Consider the following 22574-nt stretch of genomic DNA (forward strand, 5'->3'; position numbering starts at 1 on the left):
ATTTTATTATTATCTTATTTTTTCAATATATGGAGTTTATTGTCAATAGGTTTCCATACAACACCATGCTTATCCAAAGGTGCCTCCTCAATACCATCACCCACCTCCCTCCTCCACCCCATCAACCTCAGTTTTAGTACATTTTTAAATGGGATTTCCAGACAAGGAACATGCCTTGTTTTAGTTATTGACTATTCAAATAGTGTGTTTTTACCAGTTGGATTGTGCAAGAGGAATTGATTTGTTAGTGGATATTCAAACAAACCTTCAAAAAAAGGTTAAGAATACTGGAATAAAAATTAGGCCATGAGCAGCCCCAGATACCATAACAAGAAACATAATCTTAAAAAATGTCCTGAAGATGTATGCTTTAGCTGCAGATAAAACACACACCCCTATTACCGTTGAAACTGCACTTTGTAACACTGGGTAGCCTAGCAGATACAATGCCTCAATTATTTTTTGGTTTACTGAGGGCTTAGAACTGGAAACAAATGTGTAAGAAATGTGTGCAGAAAAATCGAAAGAAAACCCTATACAAACGACAAGATTAATCATGGATATGGAATCAAGATTGACATTCCAGAATGCCATGAACCCTGTTACTCCCACAATCACAGAAGCAATTGCAAAAGTTACCCACAAGGAATACAGTGGGTGAGGAATTAGCAATAAGGAAACAATGAACCTATGTTCATGTTGAGGATGCAACAATGACATTTCGAACAGTGTTTTCTAATATTGCAGTGTACTGATCAAAATATATGAATGCCGGGTTGTACACCATTAGGGGAATTTCACACTTTTTGGCTATGCTTTGTAACTGGAATAACATCATCTTCTTATTGGTTGAAGAAGAAACGCCGATGGTCTGAATGAAGCCCCAGGAAGCAATGATTTCATGTGAAGATGAAATATTAATATCATACATAAAAAGTGGAAAATTTGTTAAAAAACTGGGCAAACTGTTTATAAAAGTATTCTTATCATTTACATCTTGCCCGCTATTTTCCATATACTGCACATACTCTTGTAACCAAAACTCTGTAACATTTTTTTCTACATAGTCCCTGTTTTCCAAATCTACCAGACATTTTCCCAGTTTTTGCCTAGCATCTTTATCCCAGTAGTCAAGAGTTTCAGTAACAATAACCATAACCCTGGGGCCATAATCTGAAAAATGTTCTTCTACATTAAAAAATGGTGTGATGTAGGAATCGTCACTTGCCAAATTTCGAAGGTCTAATGCTTCCTGCACTTGGAAACACCCATGTATACTACTAATGATGTACAAAATGTATAGAAGCACTACAAAAAACTTGGACTCAGTGCTTGTGAGAAAAGGGCCAAAATAGTCTCTGAAGAACAAATTCATTGGATGGACATCAGTTTCTTGTTCATCTGGGAGAGAATCACATGGGACACAGCAGGACTTTTTAAATGAGGAACACTTTTGGTCAGGAGTTTCTGGCTTTTTCAACCAGCGTAGACAGACTACTTCTCTTTTACCATCCAGGGCCATAAACGCTCCAAAACAGGTGATGTTATAAAAATAACAAAAGAACAGGGTTGTTCCGGTATAAATGCAAAAGTATTGTACGGACCTGAAAGAGGTCATCATCCCTGTATAGAAGGCCAGGACATTGGCGATAGTGGTGATTGTAATGGACACTGCCACTTTGGAATAGACACTGGACAGCCGCTGTTTGATATTATCCATGAGGCTGGTCTTCTACCAGGCAGAAATCATTATAAACATATCATTAACCCCAACACCTGTTAAAAAACCAAAGAATATTAAATATTAACTTTAATATTTAATATTAATATTAAAATATCAATATCTATGAAAAATTAAATACATAAACTCGAAGCATCTTCTTTTTCCATCTCTTCGGTCTTATTTATCTTGCCTGATCTGTGCTTTGATACTATTACTTTCTCTGTCACTTTCTCTGGTTGCTTCTGAATGCACAACAGAATCCACCCCTTCCTCTGTAATAACTGTGCTTTATTCATACTCTTATTATTTGTACATAGCACAGGATACTCTACTCCTACGCTTCATTTAGGGTGTTGTAATGATGAGTCAGGAAACCTATTGTAGGTGTTAGTCGAAGCAGGATTAGCATTGTATCTTTGACTCTACTGGATGACTTGAAAGACCATTTTCTCTCATAAACCATCTTAATGAATGCACAAACACACGAAGCCAACATTCTGTTGCTTCAAATATAAACTGTACTTATCTATTGTACAGTTAGCATCTAACCAGCAATGTTTTCACCTCTCTCAAGATTTCTACTAGAGTTGACACTACTTTCACTCATGTATACCTTTGTTTCCATGTATATTGATACAAACTCAATAAAATAAATAAGGAAATTAACTGCAATAAAATGCTGATCTAATTTCAATTTGGGGGGATCTTGTGCATGGATTACATGGGAGGGTACTGGAAATTGCAACTTTGCCTCTGATGTTTTACAGGTATGATGAAGAAGATAGAAGAATCTGTATTGACACATCTAAACATTCTGTCATAAACTGCATCCTGACATCCCATGGCTTACCAGCTTTGAGGATTTCACTTGGGCTCAGCAGCACTAAAGGGAAGAATCAGAAGTACTAGGGACCAAGAATGAACTCTTGATATGTATTAGGTATTGAAAAACTTGTTTGTGATTTATAAAAACTTATTCAGAAATTGTCCTTGAACACTTCTTGAGTTGCTTAAATCTCACACACACACACACACACTCCTATGTACACACGGAGTATTCAGTGCTGGTTTATATTAAATCAATTATATACACTTTAACTATAGTTGATTATGGCTGTGGGGAATCCTGAGTGGCTAAGCATGGGTGTGTACTAGGTAGGTGTGTCCTGAAGAGTTAAATAAGCTGACAACCAGCAAACAGCTTTTCCACTGTCTCCCCATGGAAACTAAATACTATTCCTTCCAAGTTCCTTACTTTCTAAAATGTAGAATGGATAAAGAAGATGTGGTCTATATATACAGTGGAATACTACTTGGCAATGAGAACAGATGAAATCTGGCCATTTGCAGCAACGTGGATGGAACTGGAGGGTATTATGCGAAGTGAAGTAAGTCAGGCAGAGAAGGACAGATACCATATGTTTTCACTCATATGTGGATCCTGAGTAACTTCACAGAAGACCACGGGGGAGGGGGGAGGGGAAAAAAGTTACAGAGAGGGAGGGAGGCAAACCATAAGAGACTCTTAAATACTGAGAACAAACTGAAGGTTGATGGGGGGGTGGGGAGAGGGGAAAGCGGGTGATGGGCATTGAGGAGAGCACCTGTTGGAATAAGCACGGGGTGTTGTATGGAAACCAATTTGACAATAATTTATATTTAACAAAAAATAAATAACTGGTGTCTCTTTAAATTAAAAAAATAAAATATAATATAAACACCTTTGTTTTTCATGCTTATTGTCAAATAAATTCTGGAAGTACAAGAAAATGCAGAGAAAAAGTGTAAACAACAGTAATTCCACCCTGCATTTTTATGTATATCCATCCAGAATTTGCTCTATACAAATATGCACATATAACTATCTCTCTATTTCAAACACCTGGTTTCATAGCCAGCATTTTCCATTTAACATTACATATCTACCTCCTTTTGAAGACTGAATATGATTCAAAAGTATTAGTATGCTGTGTTTGAGTTGACCAATCCCATGTTGATATTGAATTAGGTTTTCAAAACTTTTCTGTTCTAAATAATGCTGAAATGAACATACTCGTTCTGCTCTTTGAGTACTTGTCTAATTGTTAAGACAAATTTCTAAAAATGGAATTGTTAAGCCAAAGATATTTGCTGTTTGATGTTTAAATCTTTGTTTGCTGCAAAATTGGATTTAAAAAAGTGTGTAACAATTTATAATTTTCTCCCAGCAGAATGAGTATTCATTTATATACAACCTTCCTCATATCTTCAATCTTGCTAATATTTATTAATTTAATAAGAAGACAAGGTATCTCACTTTTGGTTTAATTTGCATCCATTCATTAATTGAGAAGTCAAATTATTTTTTCCCTCTACTTCCAGTGATTTATAGTTTGGATTTGGGATGTGTATGTGTGTGTGTGTGTGTGTGTGTGTGTATGTGTGAACTGCCTGTTCATGTCTCTTGTCTCTGTTTTTCCATCTGGGGTACTAGATTTTTCTGCCTCTAAACACACACACTTCAAGTTGATTTTCTTCTCTCCTGTCACCTCATTTTGGATCTGTGGAGCCACCTGAATATAATTATTTTGCTTAATCTAACATAAATTCCTTCCCTTAACTACACCATACCCCCACATACACAATGTGTAGCTTCACATTTGGTTTTACTCATCTAGAATAAGAAATGGTGAATTTGCAACTATGATCACAAATGGCACCCCAATGTACACATCAGGCCAAAGCCACTCACCACTGCCAAGGCAGCAGAAATCACTCCAAAGGTTGCAGCCCACATTTTGTTTCGTACACAGTCACACCTGTACATTTGGACGGAGAAATCATGGAATTTGTGGTGGTAGCTTCCACACTGAAATTCCATCAGTTTATAACATTCTCGACTTGGACATCTGTTCAGAAAGCTCTTGAGCAATCATTCCCATACCTGTCTGCTGAAGACCTTTAATTCCCAGGCACTGTCCCAGACCAAGTGGGAAAAAGGGCAGAGGGAACAGAAAAGCTGTGAATCAGCACTTTTACCAAACTTCTGAGCAATTCTTCTGCGGCTGGGCAAGCACAAATTCACTCACCACCAGTTCAGAGCCATAAAGATATACCAAATACTTCAGATGGTTAATTACACCCTGATCTTCAAAGGGTATAAATGGAATACAACAGCAAAGGGAGGGCAAGCTTAGCAGAGAAAGTATCCATATTCAGTGCTCTTTTCACCCACCCTTGACTCCAAGTAGCCATAGATGCAATTCTAAACAGCTCTTGAATTTCAAAACCAGTTCAATATGTATTGTGATTAACAAAATGTATGAAAGTCTTCTCCTAAAACGTTTTCAGGATTCTTGTCTACTGGTGAAGCGGGCTCTAGGAAAGTTGCTACTAATTACAAAAGAATTAGAAATGTAGTCCATTTTTGGGGCGCCTGGGTGGCTCAGTCGGTTAAGCAGCCGACTTCAGCTCAGGTCATGATCTCGCAGTCCGTGAGTTCAAGCTCCGCGTCGGGCTCTGTGCTGACAGCTCAGAGCCTGGAGCCTGTTTCAGATTCTGTGTCTCCCTCTCTCTCTGACCCTCCCCCATTCATGCTCTGTCTCTCTCTGTCTCAAAAATAAATAAACGTTAAAAAAAATAAAAAAAAAAAGAAATGTAGTCCATTTTTTAAAAAAAGTTTATTTATGGGGCGCCTGGGTGGCTCAGTCAAACAGCTGACTTTGGCTCAGGTCATGATCTCACGATTTGTGGGTTTGAGCCCCATGTTCAGCTCTGTGCTGATGGTTTGGAGCTGGGAGCTGCTTTGGATTTGTTGTCTCCCCTCTCTCTGCCCCTCCCCTGTTCACTCTCTCACTCTCTCTCTCTCTCTCTCAAAAATACATGTTTAAAAAATGTTAAGTTTACTTATTTATTTTTGAGAGAGAGAGAGCACAAGTGGGGGAGAGGCAGAGAGAGAGAGAGATTACCAAGCAGGCTCCACACTACCAGTGCAGAGCCTGATGTGGGGCTTGAACCCATGAACAATGAGATCATGACCTGAGCCAAAGTCAGACACTTAACCAACTGAGCCACCCAGGTGCCCCTCTAGTCCATTTTTAATAACACAGCCTGTGCCTTTTTCTTTGCTGGACCAACAAAAATGGCAATATATAGGCAGCATTTTAAAGTATGGATTCAGCACTTTACCTACCCAATAACCACAATATTACATTTGAAAATATTGACAACCACCTCTGGTTTTATATTTTGCTTTTTTGTTAACTGCTTCAAAACAATGACTTATACTTGTCTCTAGATATTTTTAGGAGGAGAGAGAAACTAAGTTTGGATTGAAGACTAGGAGAGCCAACTATGGAAACAGAAGCACTGATTCTAATACAGCAACATGACCATGACCTTTAGGCCAGACAACAGTAAAATAGCTAAACTTTCTTATTCTGCAAAAAATTTCTACACCATGGTTTTATTTTTTTCAACACACCAGTGCTATGAGTTAAACTCAGGGCCCCAAACCAACCACATGTGCAAAATTCCAGAGCAAAAGTAAAATTCCTTGTTAGAATAGATTTTGATTATAATTAATACTTTCTTAAAACAACAATGTTGGTTTATAGCAGTTTGAAATAAGAAAGTAAGAAAGATGAATTTTGAAATCAGAAAGATGAATGAGTTACATATGACATTCCATCTTTCAAGTCTCTGGATTTTTTGGTATAAAATTTTCAGATGTAAGGGAGGGAGTGAAGTATATTATTGCCTATAGTGACTTTATTTTGACTACATGCTGAGTTGACTTTGTCTAAATGATCTTTAATGTGCAATACACAATGGAAGGAAAGATTTGAAGATGGAACACTGTAGGAGTTTGGTGAATACACTTGCAGATATTCCGGTCTCCAAGAAAGATTTTTTTTTTTAATTAAAAAAAATTTTTTTTTTAACGTTTATTTATTTTTGGGACAGAGAGAGACAGAGCATGAACGGGGAGGGGCAGAGAGAGAGGGAGACACAGAATCGGAAACAGGCTCCAGGCTCTGAGCCATCAGCCCAGAGCCTGACGCGGGGCTCGAACTCACGGACCGCGAGATCGTGACCTGAGCTGAAGTCGGATGCCTAACCGACTGCGCCACCCAGGCGCCCCAAAAGATTTTTTTTTTAAGTTCATTTCTCTTGAGAGAGAGAGGCTGACAGAGAGAGACAGAGAGAGAGAATGGCAAGCAGGCTCCACACTGTCAGTGCAGAACCTGAGGTGGGGCTCAAACCCATGAACCACGAGATCATGACCTGAGCCGAAGCCTAGAGTCAAGACGCTTAGCTGACAGAGCCACCCAGGCACCCCTGAGAAGGATTTTGCTTTAAGCAGTTTATCAGAATGACCTAGGGAAGTCTTAGAACTTTAGATCTCCTGGAACCTGGCTATGCAGATCCTGATTCAGTAGGTTGGTAGGGAAGCTGCAGAATCTTTATGTCTAAAACCTTCCCCATATGACTCCAGTGCAGGCAGCAAGATGGCCAACCTTCTGAATTTTTTATTTACCTGACAGGGAAGGGCTAAATTAGAACTTATTATACTTAGACAACAATCTATATGTTTGGTAAGATATCCACATCTTCCTTCAAAGGTAATGATGTTTCTCATAAGTAAACAACAGTTTACAGTGTATTTGAGAAGGGAAAGATTTTCAAGCTTGTTTCAGAAACAGATCTAATATTTGGTGTAAATGTTGTCATGTCCAAAATGCGAGACAATTTTGAAGGAGTCAAGAAGATCAATATACCACTACTTGCTGTAGAATGAGGTTCAAGCCAGAGCATATACTTGAAAAAGTTTGTTCATATGACTTCATAATCAGACAATAAATACGGAACCCTAAAATAGGTGCAAATAAGGCTTCTGTGTGAGGTAAATGCATATGTGCAAGGATAACCTTCATATGTAAGTGTAAGTGAATCGGGCAGCATGGGCAATGTCTTAGGGACTGTCTAGGAGGCTGTTGCCCAGACCAGAGATAAGAGATTCTCAGTGCTAACAGAGAGGTAGGAGTGGGAGATGTCCTAGGAATTTACAAACACACTCAAAAGAGAATTGGTTTTAGTTTAAAGCCTAGAGAAGGCACATATTGAAGCACCGTGGCAGCAGCTGTGCCTTAAGGATTTCCCTCTTCCTTTTCTTTTTCTCCTTGGACATGCTCCAACTAACTTAGCAAGATGGGAAGCAGGAAGAGAAGGGATAGAAGAGGGCTGGCGAACCAACAGAATGGGGGAAGATATTTGCAAATGACATATAACATAAAGGCTTATTATCCAAAATCTATAAAGAACTTACCAAACTCAACACCTGAAATAATCCAGTGAAGAAATAGCCAGAAGACATGATTAGACCAAAGAAGGCATCCAGATGGCCAACAGACACATGAAAAGATACTCAACGTCACTCATCATCAGGGAAATACAAGTCAAAACCACAGTGAGATACCACCTCACACCAGAGTGGCTAAAATTAACAACTCAGGAAACAACAGATGTTGGCAAGGATGTGGCGAAATGGGAACCCTCTTGCACTGTGGGTGGGAATGCACAATTGGTGCAGCTGCTCTGGAAAACAATGTGGAGGTTCCTCAAAAAATTAAAAACAGAATTACCCTATGAGCCAGAAGTAGTACTATAGGAATTTATCCAAAGGATACAGGAGTGCTGATTCATAGGGGCACATGAACCCCAATGTTTATAGCAGTGCTATCAACAATAGCCAAAATACAGAAAGAGCCCAAATGTCCATCAACTGATGAATGGATAAAGAAGATGTGGTTTATATATACAATGGAATACTACTTGGAAATGAGAAAGAATGAAATATTGCCATTTGCAACTACGTGGATGGAACTAGAGGGTATTATGCTAAGCAAAATTAGTCAGAGAAAGACAAATATCATGTGACTTCACTCATATGAGGACTTTAAGATACAAAACAGATGAACATAAGGGAAGGGAAGCAAAAATAATACAAAAACAGGGAGAGGGACAAAACATAAGAGACTCTTAAATATGGAGAACAAACAGAGGATTACTGTTGTAGGAGGAGTTGTGGGAGGGGGGATGGGCTAAATGGGTAAGGGCATTAAAGAATCTACTTCTGAAATCATTGTTGCTCTATATGCTAACTTGGATGTAAATTTTAAAAAATAAATTAAATTTAAAACATTTAAAAAAGAAGATGTGGTTTATATATACAATGGAATACTACTTGGCAATGAGAAAGAATGAAATCTTGCCATTTGCAACAATGTGGATAGAACTGGAGGGTACTATGCTAAGAGAAATAAGTCAGTCAGAGAAAGACAGATATATGTTTTCACTCATATGTGGAATCTGAGAAACTTAACAGAAGTCCATGAGGGAAGGGAAGGGTAAAAAATCATTTCAAACAGAGAGGGAGGCAAACCATAAGAGACTCTTAAATACAGAGAACTGAGGCTTGATTTCTCTGGGGGGTGAAGTGAGGGGGGGTGAGGTGAGGGGAAAATGGGTAATGGGCATTGAGGAGGGCACTTGTTGGGATGAGCACTGGGTGTTGTATGTTAAGTGATGAATCATGGGAATCTATTCTAGAAGCCAGGACTATACTGTATGTTAGCTAACTTGACAATAAATTATATTCAGAAAAAAAAAAAGAAGAAGAAAACTGGTAAGCTCCTTTCTCTCCATTAAGGGCTATCCCATGCAGCATGCTCTAGCAAAGGGTGCTGGAGGGCACCTTAACTTTAAATCAAGTTACCAATTTTGTTTATTACATGGACATGGACGTGGACATGGACATTTGAACTCCGACTGGAGGATTTTGTCCTACCTACTAATGACCACAAAAGTCACATGGCCTGTCTGAGTTTTCATGGGGCAGAGGAAGAACTTGCTCTTACCTACAAAACTTAAAGGGAACAAAGGGAGACAAAAATAAAGTTGCATTATGTTTATACCTCATGAGTCCTATGTGTTTCATATTCTGGTTACATAAACATAAAGTCTTCAAAGACAAATAAATATAAATCATTTTCTAACGGTGTCTGGCTGGCTCAGTCAGTTAAGCATCCGACTCTTGGTTTCGGCTCGGGTCATGATCTCCTGGTTTGTGAGTTCAAGCCCTGTGTCGGGCTCTGCTCTGACAGCGAAGAGCCTGCTTGGGATTCCTTCTCTCCCTCTCTCTCTGCCTCTCCTCTGCTCACTCAACCATGCTCTCTCTTTCAAATTAAATAAAGACTAAAAAAATCATTTTCTAATTGCCTTCAGTATAAGATTTTCTGTACTACTGTCCATAATTACTAGTAAAGATAAGCAAGAATTGATATAAATTTGTATATTCAGAACCAACTACCTAGTAGGAAAGTTTTGTCAAGCCAGTTGTTGGTACCTTGGAGATTCCACACTAGGTTAACATTATTTTTATACTCTAATGACTTTAACAAGCCTGAATTTGGTCTTTTTTCCTTCCCATCCTTCCTCCCCTATTTTCTCCCTCCCTCCCTCTCACCCTTCCTTCCTAGTTTTTCGATTTTGTTTGTTTACTAGGGAATGTGGTCTTTCTTTCCAAAATAACAAAGTTGTGAGGTAGTTTATTAACTCTAACGAGATACCCATCATGGTTAACTCCCTCTACCTATTGGGGCCTTATTTTTCTCTACCTTAAAATTTAGAGAGTTGAATTATATCATTTACTCCCAACCCACCTATACAGGAGAATCAACTAAAGACATTTTTGAAATACAGATTTTCAGACTGAAACCCCAGAGACTTGATTCAATAGGTGGCTTCAGAATAAGTAGGTGTAGAGTCCTCTCTGGAACTCTGCTGTGAGAATCACTCAATTAATATATTCTATGGGGTTACTTCTAAAACTAAATACTGGTGTTTGCTGATATTTTCAATATTTTAGCTTTCTGATTACAAGAGCCCAAACTAACCCTAATGCCTAGATAACAATTTTTAAGTGCTTAACAAGGTAAACCGCACATCCGAACAATGGGGGCACCCAAGTCAATTAAATTAGAGATTAATTTTTTATATAGTTAAAAGTACTAGTTCAAATTTATACAGAAATATGGACTTATTTAATTCTATCAGCATATCTGCTTCCAAATGGAACAATTAGTCACAATTGGTACAATATGTAAAGTAAAAAACATATGCCAAATCAAACAAAACTGGCCATAATTTATTTATTTGTTTTTACTATTCCATCTGATTGCACACTATTGCTAATGGGGGGTGGGGAGAAAAGAAACTTTAAAAAATAAGAGTTTAGTGCTGGATGTCAGCAAAACATGGAGTAGGAATTTCCCAAGTCTCATCCCGACAAAGAAATATAGAAAAACGGGCATATATTTTCAGAATTCTGTGAACTCTGGAAAGCAGTCAAAAGCTTACAGCAACTAAGCAAGTGCTAAATGAAAGAAAATCAGGGGAGTACTTCAAAATAGTAGGAATGTTTTATAGTGATTTTACATGCCCTGTCTCCCTCTCCAGTGTGATAGTAGTCTTAAAGTGGCAGTGATCATAATGTGGCAGATGTGTTAAAGTGGCCCCAGTCCCAAACTGTCCCTAAGACAGCAGGGATCTTAAAGTGGTAACAGCTCATGTTACCATGATGGAGCCATTTCCCTGTTTTTGGAGGAAGCAGAGCAGAGGTTATTCCTAAAATATTTTATATGTCTGTTCTAACCTATTTGGGGGCTACCTGAAGGACTGATGCAAGGCACTCCTCTGTTTTGTCTAACTCAAAACTCAGGTTGAGAAAGAGGGAAACACCACAAGTTGAATTAACAAACCTCATGTGCATAGAGCAAAAGATTATAGCTCAAAAATACAAAAGACTGCCTATGGAAAAAGATGAGGAGCATTTCTCTGGGAATTTAGGATATTAAAAAGTACTCAGTTATACTGGGGAATTTAGAAAATTACCCAGGGCAAGATGTATGCTCAGAAAAGACCTAAGAAGACCCTAAGCTTTCACCTAGGGCTGATCCCTCGGTACAGTGTAAGCCTTGGTAAGTGTTGGAGGTTCCAGGCACAGAACCATTTTGCAAACACTGGGAGAGCTCCTGGCATCCAAGGAAATCTATGTCAAAACACTAGCTAAGGTACAGAAACTTCAGTGACCACAAAAAACAAAAATTACAGTCTTTCAATAATAGTTTCGGAAAATCACAAAGAAAATGGACCACTAATCTTAAATAAACACATAGGAAAACAACAGAAAACCCTGGGGAAGGTGGAATCTGATTTCCAGTTAGCCAAATGTCCAGTTTTCTACACAACCACCACCACCACCACCAACAACAACAACAAATCACAAGATATATAAAGATAGAGGAGAGTGTGGTTCAAAATATGTGTGAAACAAAATAAATAGACAGAAATCATCCTTGAGGAAAGACAAAGCTAGGACTTACTAGACAAAGACTATAAACACTTTTCTAAATATGCTTACAGAGCTAAAGAAGAGCTCTGACAAGGAAATAAGAAAAACAATGTATGAGCAAAATAATAATATAAAGAGGTAGAAATTTTTTAAAGGAACCAAACAGAAATTCTGGAACTGAAAACTACAGTAACTGAAATGACAGAAAACAAACCCAAAAACACTAGAGTCATTCAACAGTAGGTCTAATAGGCAGAAGAATCAGTGAACTGAAAATAGGACAATTGAAATGTATGGAGTCTAAGAGACAGAAAGAAAAAAGGATGAAGAAAAGTGAGAAGAACCTCAGAGATCTGTGGGTCTACCAGCCAGTAGATCAACATACATATTATGGGAGTTCCAGGAGAGAGAGAAAAAGAAGCAGGGGGTGCCTGGGTGGCTCAGTTGGTTGAGCGGCCGATTTCGGCTCAGGTCATGATCTCACGGTCCGTGAGTTCGAGCCCTGCGTCGGTCTCTGTGCTGACAGCTCAGAGCCTGGAGCCTGTTTCGGATTCTGTGTCTCCCTCTCTCTGACCCTCCCCCGTTCATGCTCTGTCTCTGTCTCAAAAATAAATAAACGTTAAAAAAAATTAAAAAAAAAAAAGGATGCAGGAAGAATATTTAAAGAAATAATGGCTGAAAACTTCCCAAATTTGGTAGAAGATATGAAGCTACAAATCCAAGAAGCTTAATGAAGTTCAAATAGGATGAACTCAAAAAGACCCAGACTGAGAACATTATAATCAAATCATTGAAAGCCAAAGGCAAAGAGAGTCTTGGAAGCACAGAGAGGAGCAACTCACCAAATATAAGGGACCCTTAATAAGTATAAAAGCTGATTGTTCATTAGAAACCATGGAGGCAAGGAGACAGTGGGATATTTATAGTGCTTAAAGAAAAAAAAAAACATCAATGGAAAATTCTGTATTCATCAAAACTGTCCTTCAAAAATGAAGGAGAAATTAAGACATTCCAGATAAACAAGAGCTAAGCAGGCTTGTTAATTAGACCTGCCCTAAATGAAATGGTAAAAGGAATCCTTCAGGCTGAATAGAAAGAACAATAAAAAGTAATGCTAAGCCATATGAGGAAACATAGGTCTTGGTCAAATATAACAGCAAGTATTATTATATTTTTGGTTTATAATCCTACATTTTATTACCTACAGAATTTAGAACATAAAAATAATTATAAATCTGTTATCGGGCATAGAGTGTATAAAGATATAATTTGTGACAACAACAACATAAAGAGTGGGGGACAGAGGTGTATAGAAGCAGCATATTTGTGTGTTTTTGAAGTTAAGTTGGTATCAGTTTAATGTAGATTGTTTTAAACTTAGAATTATATGAATCTCCATGGTAACCATAAAGAAAATCTCACAAAATCATTGCAAAAGGAAATGAGAAGAGAATCAAACAACTCATTAGAAAAATAGAAACTAAACATAGAAGAAGGCATAATGGATGAAGTGAGGGACGAAAAAACTGTATGATACACAGAATACAAATAGCAAAATAGCAGAAGTCCTTCCTTGTCAGCAGTTATTTTAAATGTAAATGGATTAAACTCTTGAATAAAAGGGTAGAAATTGACAGAATGGATAAAATAACATGATTCAACTATATGCTGTCTACAAGAGACTCATTATAGACCCAAAGACATAAATAGATTGAAAGCTAAAGGATGGAGAAAGATATTCCATATAAATATAACCAAAGGAGGGCAGGATTGAATATACTTCTATAAGATGAAATAGATTTTATTTTAAAAACTGTTAAAAGAGACAAAGAAGGGCATTTTAAATTGATAAAAAGAACAATTCATCAAGAAGATTCATCTACATATATTCACTGCCAATAGAGACCCAAAAATGAAACAAATATTAACAGACTTGTAGACAGAAATAGATGGAGAATTCAATATGCCACTTTCAATAATGTATAAAACATCTAGGCCAATAATCTATAAGGAAACAGAAGAAATGGACAACACTAAATAAATTAGACCTTACAGAGATATATACAACACTCAACCCAATGATAGAAGAATATACATTATTCTCAAGTGAACATGAAACATTCTCTGGAATAGATCATATGTTAGGTCACAAAACAAGTCTGAAAATGTAAAAATATTGAACTTACCCAATGTATCTTTTCAACCAACAACGGAATGAAGCTACAAATCAATAATAGAGGAAAAACTGGATAATTCAAAATGTATGGAAATTAAGCAACTCACTATCAAATAACCAATGGGTCAAAGAATAAATCACAAGGGAAATTAGAAAATACTCAGCAACAAATGAAAATAAACACACAGCAAAACATAACTTACAGGATGTAACAACACCAGTGCTCATAGGTAAATTTATACTACATTAAAAAGAAAAACAAAGGTCTTCAATCACCTTATGGTACTAGACATCTCGCAGAAATAGAAACAAAATAAAACAAAACAAAACCAAAGCTAACAAGGAAGGAAATGAAAATATTAGAATAGAGATATATGCAATTGAGACTAGAAAAACAATGGAGGGAACCAACAAAGCCAAAAATTGGTTATTTAAAAAGATCAACAACTTGATAAACTTTTATTTAGAGTGACAAAGAAAAAAGAAGATAGAAATAACTAAATCAGATATGAAATTGAAGACATTACTACTAACCTTAGAGAAATAGAAAGGATTATAAAAGAACACTATAGGGTTGTCTGGGTGGCTCAGTTGGTTGAGCTCCTACTTCGTCTCAGGTCATGATCTCACGGTTGATGGTTTTGAGCCCCGCATGGGGCTCACTGTTGTCAGTGCAGAGCCCACTTTGGATCCTCTGCCCCCACCCCCCTGCCACCTCTCTCCCTCTCGTGCACTCTCTCTCAAAAATAAATAAACATTAAAAAATAAAGAATACTATAAACAACTTATGCCAACAAACTGTTTGAAATGCACAAATTTCTAGAAACACATAAATGACCTAAACTGACTCAAGATGAAATAGAAAATCTCAACAGACATTGAATAAGTAAAAAGACTGAATCAGTAATCAAAAACCACCCAAAAAGAAAAGTCTAAGACCAGATGGCTTCACTGGTAAATTTTACTAAACATGTAAAGAAGAAGTAACACCAATCCTTCTCAAGTCCTTCCAAAAAGTTGAAAAGGAAGAAACACTCCCTAACTCATTCTATGAGAACAACATACACTGATACCAATCCCAGACAAAGATTACAAGAATAAAACCATAGATCAATATCTTATGAATGTAGATTCAAATGTCCTTAATAAAATTCTGCAAACCCAATTCAATAGCACATTAAAAAGATTATACATCATTACCAACTAGGATTTATCCCAGGAATGCAAGAGTGGTTCAACATGGGAAAAATCATCAAGTAACATATCACACTAATAGAACAAAGGATAAAATCTACATGATCATCTCAATAGATGCAAAAAAGGCATTTGACAAAATCCAACACCCAATTATGATGAAAAAAAACCCCTCAAAAACAAGGAATAGAAAGGAACTTCCTCAAAATGATAGGGACCATTATACTGAATATCTAACAATATAATCAAAAGTGAAAGACTGAAAGATTTCCCTTCAAAATCAGGAACAAGATAAAGATGCCCACTTTCGCCAATGACACTTGACATTGAAGTGGAAGTGCTATCCAGAGGAATTAAATAAGAAATGGAAATAAAAGCAATTCAAAATGGAAATGAAGAAGTATAACTATCGCTTTTCACAGATTACATGATTCTATATATGAAAATTCCAAAGAAACCACAATAAAACTAATAGAGTTAATAAACAAATTGAGCAAAGGTGCAGGGTACAAGATCAACACACAAATACCAGTTGTGTTTCTATATACGTGCAATGAACGATCCAAAAATGAAATGAAAAAGCAATTCCATTTAGTGTCTAAAAGAATAAAATATTTAGAAAGAAATTTAACCAAGGAGGTGAAAGACAGAAAGCTACAAAAATTTAGTGAAAGAAACTAAAGAAGACCTAAATTAATGGAAATACAACCTTAGTTCACGGGGAGGAAGACAGTATTGTTAAAATGTTAATCTCACTTAAAGCAACCTACAGATTCAACACAATCTTTATAAAAATTTCAATGACCTTCCCCCCACCCCAGAAATGGAAAAGTCAACCCTCAAATTCATATGGAATTGCAAGGAGTCCTAGATATCCAAAATAATCATGAGAAAGACGATAAAAATTGGAGGATTTCCAGATTTCAAAACTCATAACAAAGCTACAGGAATCAAAACAGTGTAGTACTGGCACATCAACAGACATGTAGGCTCATGGCATATAATTTAGAGTCCAGAAATAAACCCATACATCTACAACCAATTGATTTTTTACAAGGATGCCAAGTCCAATCAACTGGGAAAGAATAGTCTGTTCATCACATGGGACTTGGAAAACTGGATTTCCAGCAATCAACATGGAAACATGGATTTCCACATGGATTTCCATGCACAAGAATGAAGTTAAACCCCTACTCACACTACATATACAAAAGTGAACTAAAAATTGATCAACAACCTAAATATGAGGGCTAAAACCATAAAACTCTTAGAAGGAAACACAGGGCAAATGTGCATGAGATTGAACTTGTCAATGGATTCTTACATATAAGTATATAGCAAAAGAAAAAAATAAGATAAAGTGGATTTCATCAAAATTAAAAACTCTTGTGCGTTAAAGACATTATCAAGAAAGTGAAGAGACAATACACAGAGTGGGAGAAAATATTTATAAATCATATATCTGATAAAGGTTTAATATTTAAAACATACAAAATACTGAGGTGTCTGGGTGGTTCAGTCAGTTGAGTATCCGACTTCAGCTCAGGTCATGATCTCATGGTTTGTGGGTTCACGCCCCACATCAGGCTCTGTGCTAGCAGTGTGGAGCCTGATTGGGATTCTCTCTCTCCTCTCTTTCTGACCCTCCCCCATTCATATTTTTTCTCTCTCGAAATAAAAAAAATAAACTTAAAACCAAATATACAAAGTACTCACCAACAATAGGACTCAAAAACAAAAAGACAACCAAATTAAAAAATGGGCAAAGGACTTGCACAGAAATTTCTCCAAAGATGTACATATGGCCAATAAACACATGAAAAGATACTTAAGATCATTAGTAATTAGGGAAATGTAAATCAAACCACACTTTGTCACTATTAAGTTGACTATTATCAATAAAACAAAAAACAAGTGTTGGTGAGGATGTGGAGAAATTAGAACCTTTATACATTGCTGGTAGGATTTGGCGGTTCTTCAAAGAACTGACCATAGGGGCGCCTGGGTGGCTCAGTCGGTTAAGCGTCCGACTTCGGCTCAGGTCATGATCTCACGGTCTGTGAGTTCAAGTTCCGCGTCGGGCTCTGTGCTGACAGCTCAGAGCCTGGAGCCTGTTTCAGATTCTGTGTCTCCCTCTCTCTCTGCCCCTCCCCTGTTCACGCTCTGTCTCTCTCTGTCTCAAAAATAAATAAACGTTAAAAAATTTTTTTTAAAAAAAGAACTGACCATAGAATTATCACACCACCCACCAATTCAATTCCCAGGTATATACTGAAAATAATCGAAAACAGGAGCTCAAGAAAATATTTGTACATCAATGTTCGTTGCAGCATTATTCACAAAAGCCAAAAAGTGGAAACATCCAAGTGCTCATCAACAGTTAAGTGTATAAACAAACAGTGCTGTATGTATACGGTGAAATACCAGTCATAAAAATGAATGAAGTTTTGATACGTGCTAGGATATAGAGGAACCTTGAAAACATTATGCCAAGTGAAATAAGCCAGTCACAAAAGTACAAATATTGTGTGATTCCACTTATATGAAATCTCTAGAATAAGCAAATTCATAGAGATAGAAAGTAGATGAAGGTTAGCTGGGACTGGGGGGAGGCCATGGAGAGTTACTGCCTAAGGGTTATACAGTTTCTGTTTTGGGGGATGGAAAGATTTAGAAACAGACAGTTGTGGGGCGCCTGGGTGGCTCATTAAGCGTCCGACTTCGGCTCAGGTCATGATTTCCCGGTTTGTGGGTTCGAGCCCCGCGGCGGGCTCTGTGCTGACAGCTCAGAGCCTGGAGCCTGCTTCCAATTCTGTCTCCTTCTCTCTCTGCCCCTCCCCCACTTGTACTCTGTCTCTCTATCAAAAATAAATAAATGTAAAAACATAAAAATGAAAAAAACCCCAGATAGTTGTGATGGTTGCACAACAGTGTGAATGTAATTAATGCCACTGAAATATACACTTAAAATGATTAGAATGGCATGTTTTATATCAATTACATGTATTTTGCCACCCAAAAATATCTATTAAAAAGAGTTAAGAAACAATGAAACCATTTTACTTGTAGCATGATATGATTGCAAATAATATGATTAGAAGGTATTTGTGTGAGGCACAAACCCTATTGAAACACTATAGCTTACTGATTGAAACATGTTAAGATTTAGTAAAAGATCAAAATATGTGAATCGTGATTTTAGAATAAAGAAGATTAACATAGGTGTGCTTCTTCCCACAAATCTGTGGCACGCTTTCTAAAGTTTCTTTCAGAAACCCAAGGTTTAAACCTCCTGAATACACAAGATCTGAGATCTACCTAAGATTGTGAAACCATTCATAATTACAGAAATTGTGGCTTTTTCTAAAATTTTAGTAGGTTGTTGTCTTTTACTATTTTAATCTCATCGATATTTCAGAAGGATCTGGTATTTTTCCAATAGTTGTCTCACTTTGACCAGGCTTATTCACAACTATTAGTTACAGAATAGCTAGCATGTGCCTGGCACTAGGCTATATAACTTACTTGGTAAATGGTGAGCTAATTCTCTTTTCAATAATACCGTGGAACTTCTTAAAAGTTTGTTGCTTTTATTCAAATGAACTCCAAACACATTTCAGGGGGTTCCCCAAAATAGCAAAGACTTTGAGAGTAAGGATTTTAAAGTAATTTGACTGGAAAACCTGATGATCAATGTCTGCACTGAGCAGACCTACCTTAAGGATGTAGGATTTGTGTTTTCCACCAGAATATTATTAAGGATTTATGCTGTGTGGCATCCTTTGGTGTGTGAGATTAAGGAAGTTGGATTAAGTGCCAAACAGAGTAGAGCACTCCCAGCTGCAAGTCAAGGACTCCATCAAATAATCCAGGAGTGCTACTACTTGGAAAACGTGTTCTTACCCCTCCCACCTTCTCCCGGTCTATAAAACTCAGCCTATAAACCCTCCCTATAAAACTCAGCCACCAGATACCTGGATCCTCTTCAAGGCCAGACGCTTTTCAATGTTGCTAAATTGGTTCAGGAAATGGATCAACCATTTCTTACTACGCTCGATGTCCTCTCGATCCTCAGTTTTCAGGTAGTAGAGCAACCTCACGGCTTTGGCTTCCAGGAGTAACTGGTTCATTCCCATCCTCTCGCCTAAGAAGATTCCTCCAATGGTGCCAGCCAGGTAGATGGGCTGACCGGTGGGCTGTAGATTGGGAACGTGACATTTCTCAGGTCGAGGTCCCTGTTCATCTGCCAGGCATACAGGAGTGGGTTGGAAGGCACGCAGAGACCCTGGTGCTTGGCACACACCTGATTGTAGTGGATCTGGGTTCCGTTTTCCCCCGTCGCATACAGATCCTGGATCACGTCATCCACTTTACTAACTTCTGATAAGATTGCTGGTTCTAGCAGGGAGGTCGTGTTGGAGACCGCTAGAATAAAAGAGAAATTGACCTCGGTGCTCTTCCTGGAGATGGAGAAGCCGTAAGAGTCGTTGGCGGTGAAGTGTTTCTGCACAAAGCGCCTCTCGGCCTTGGCCGGGCTCCCTATTGGGGTGTACAGCTCCTCGAAGTTTTCTTCTACATCCTTGGGCAGGTAAATCAAACCGGTGCCCAGAGCAGCCATCAGCACCATGGGCACCAGCAGGAAGATCCAGGGGTGCGCGCCCACTTCGCATCCCAGCCTTCGGAAGACGCAGGAGAGGGGCGCCCCCAGACAGTGGGTGTGGCAAGGGGGTCTCTCGGACATCCGGTTTTCCGAGGGATATGCAGGCAGCAAGGAATCCCCCCTCACTGACACCGGATGTGAATGGGGCGCCCCAGAGGGCTCTGGCAACTGCCCCGAAGCCCAGGTCATCTCGGGTTCCTGTCTTCGACCGAAGAACTACTCTGACTCGTGCTTGGAGGCCGGCAGCGGCTCTGAGCCCAGCCCTGCCTCTGGTTGCCGCTTCGCCTCTGACCTGGGCCCCGGCTCCTCCGCTGCGGGCTCCCGCTCCGCCGGCGCAGGCGCCTCCGCCTCCGCCTCCTGCCGGGCCTCTGGCGCCACCTCGGAGGGACTAAGGCTCATTTCCGGGAAGGAAACGCCAGGGTCTCAAACGTGACAGCAGATTAGAAAGCAGCCACTGGACCGAGCGCCCATCTCCGCCCCACACGACGGTTTCCTGGAGAAATTCTACGGAAGTCTGTTTGAGTTCCGGCTGCTAGCGCCCGGATCCCGAAGGTTCGTTGGGAAGCACGTGTTTTGACTCATAGCCCAACTAGCCCCAAATTTGTCTGTGGCGTGCCGGATGCTCCCAGGAAGTTAGTTAGTACACAAACGCTACTTAACGGTAAGATGCGTGCCTCTTCTACAAGACACACACACACACACACACACACACACACACACACACACACACGCACACACACATATATGGTGTTACCTTTCCGGGGAGCATCCAGTAACACAGTTCTCGGGTAAGGTGAACCTCGTACACCTGGTTTAGTGATTCTTTTTGTTAACTACAAACGTAACATATATTCTTCTTGTAAAAAGTTAGAAGTAAATAAGTGGGCTGAAAAGTGGGTATTTATCTTGGGTCTATTACGCCCACAGTTCCCAGGATGGAGGGACCCCTGTGTTCATGTCACCGTTTTTACGAAAACCTTTACCTACCTTTTAACATGCACGCAACCGAGAAGCAGGTCTTGAGCGGTTCTTAAGAATTATGAAAATTGCTTGCCATGTTTTTCATGGTTGGTAGTCACCTAATACTATTGTGATTGTGTTTTTATGTGGGTAGGTCTAGCATTTTAATGAAATCTCCAGATTGTAAGAGTACCAAGTCCAAGAGTTTAAGAAAGATATGTTTAACAGTATTTTCAAGGAGAAAGAAATAGGAGATTTTGTTAAGTTGCGTCTCCAGAAAGTCATTGTTTAAGCGACCTTATTAAAATAACCACAAGATGGCACCCGTTTTCTATTTTAAAAGTTATGGTAAAGGAAACTGAAGATTCCTTCTCTCTTTCATCTGTGTTTCCAAGTCCTAATTATAGCTACATCTTGAGTTCATCGCTGGTGTGCTATAAACCTAGTGGCTTCTGTATCACATTTAAAGTCTGTAGATAGAGGAACTGATCTGAGAATTCCATTTGTTGAACCATGTCTACATTATGGAGAGAATGGCTCAGCTGTTCTAAACATTTAAGAGGAAATGGTAGGGTGAAGGTGTTCACAAGTACTCTATAATGTACACATCCAAACACAGGGCCTCTTCCTGCCCATCTTTATAAAGTATTTCTCTAGCACAACATCAATGTGTGTTTTTCGTCTCAAAACACAAGTAAATTTCTACAATTGCTCCTAAATCAGGCACTGTGAAGTGCAAATAAATTCTATAGTAAAATATGTACCCTGGGATTTGATTTTATCTAGTTTCTTCATTATAGATTATTGATTCCAGATTATTTTATTAACCTCGTTATCTAGATTACTAATGTTTGTGCGGGTCTAGAATGTCAATCAAAAATACCACTATTAGTTATTTTCCACCAGTTTTTCTGTATCATTTCATAAAAGGAATGTAGCATTTCCAAAATGAGCTCATCGCCTATTTTTGAGTTATAAAAGCCTGAAAGGCTCTGAAAGATTGGTTTCAGAACCCTACACTTCTCCAGGTGAAGCTGTAACATGGCCTAGAAGTGACATGGCTTCTAATTAAGGAAGTCTCTAAAGGCTCTTCCTTTCAATTCAGGAAGACCCTCTGGCCTTCAATTTGAGAATGGTGTCTACTGTGTCAGGATAGGATTCTCCACACTTCAGAAAATGCCTTTTGTATGAGGAGGGGATGGGTATTGGGAATTCAAGAATATAGTTTAGAACTTAAAATTTTATCTAGTCTATTTCTTATCCACCTTCAGTCTAGATAAAATGAAGCAGACAAAGCATTCCTTTTATCTTCTATCATCATGTAGATTCCATTTCCTTCTGTTCCCCAGTCCTTCTCAAGCAGCCCCTGCGCTTGATTTTTTTTCTCTTCTCCTCCCTTCTCTTTTGCTTCCCGCCCCCCACCCCGGTGCCCCACCACCCCTTCTCCTTTTCTAATATCTATTCTCTC

At 38.5% G+C, this 22574-nt stretch overlaps 1 protein-coding gene across 1 annotated transcript; it reads right to left on the reverse strand.

Annotated features, from left to right (window-relative positions):
- Positions 1-237: 237 nt before the first annotated feature.
- On the reverse strand, positions 238-20471 carry LOC113603628 (patched domain-containing protein 3). The gene is given in 3 exon segments (XM_053199613.1): positions 238-1776; positions 19454-19681; positions 19684-20471. Coding segments are annotated over 3 exon segments (1962 nt in total). The 5' UTR covers positions 20336-20471; the 3' UTR covers positions 238-694.
- Positions 20472-22574: the final 2103 nt, after the last annotated feature.

Source organism: Acinonyx jubatus, chromosome B4 (assembly GCF_027475565.1).
Source record: "Acinonyx jubatus isolate Ajub_Pintada_27869175 chromosome B4, VMU_Ajub_asm_v1.0, whole genome shotgun sequence".
In the NCBI taxonomy this organism is placed as follows: Eukaryota; Metazoa; Chordata; class Mammalia; order Carnivora; family Felidae; genus Acinonyx; species Acinonyx jubatus.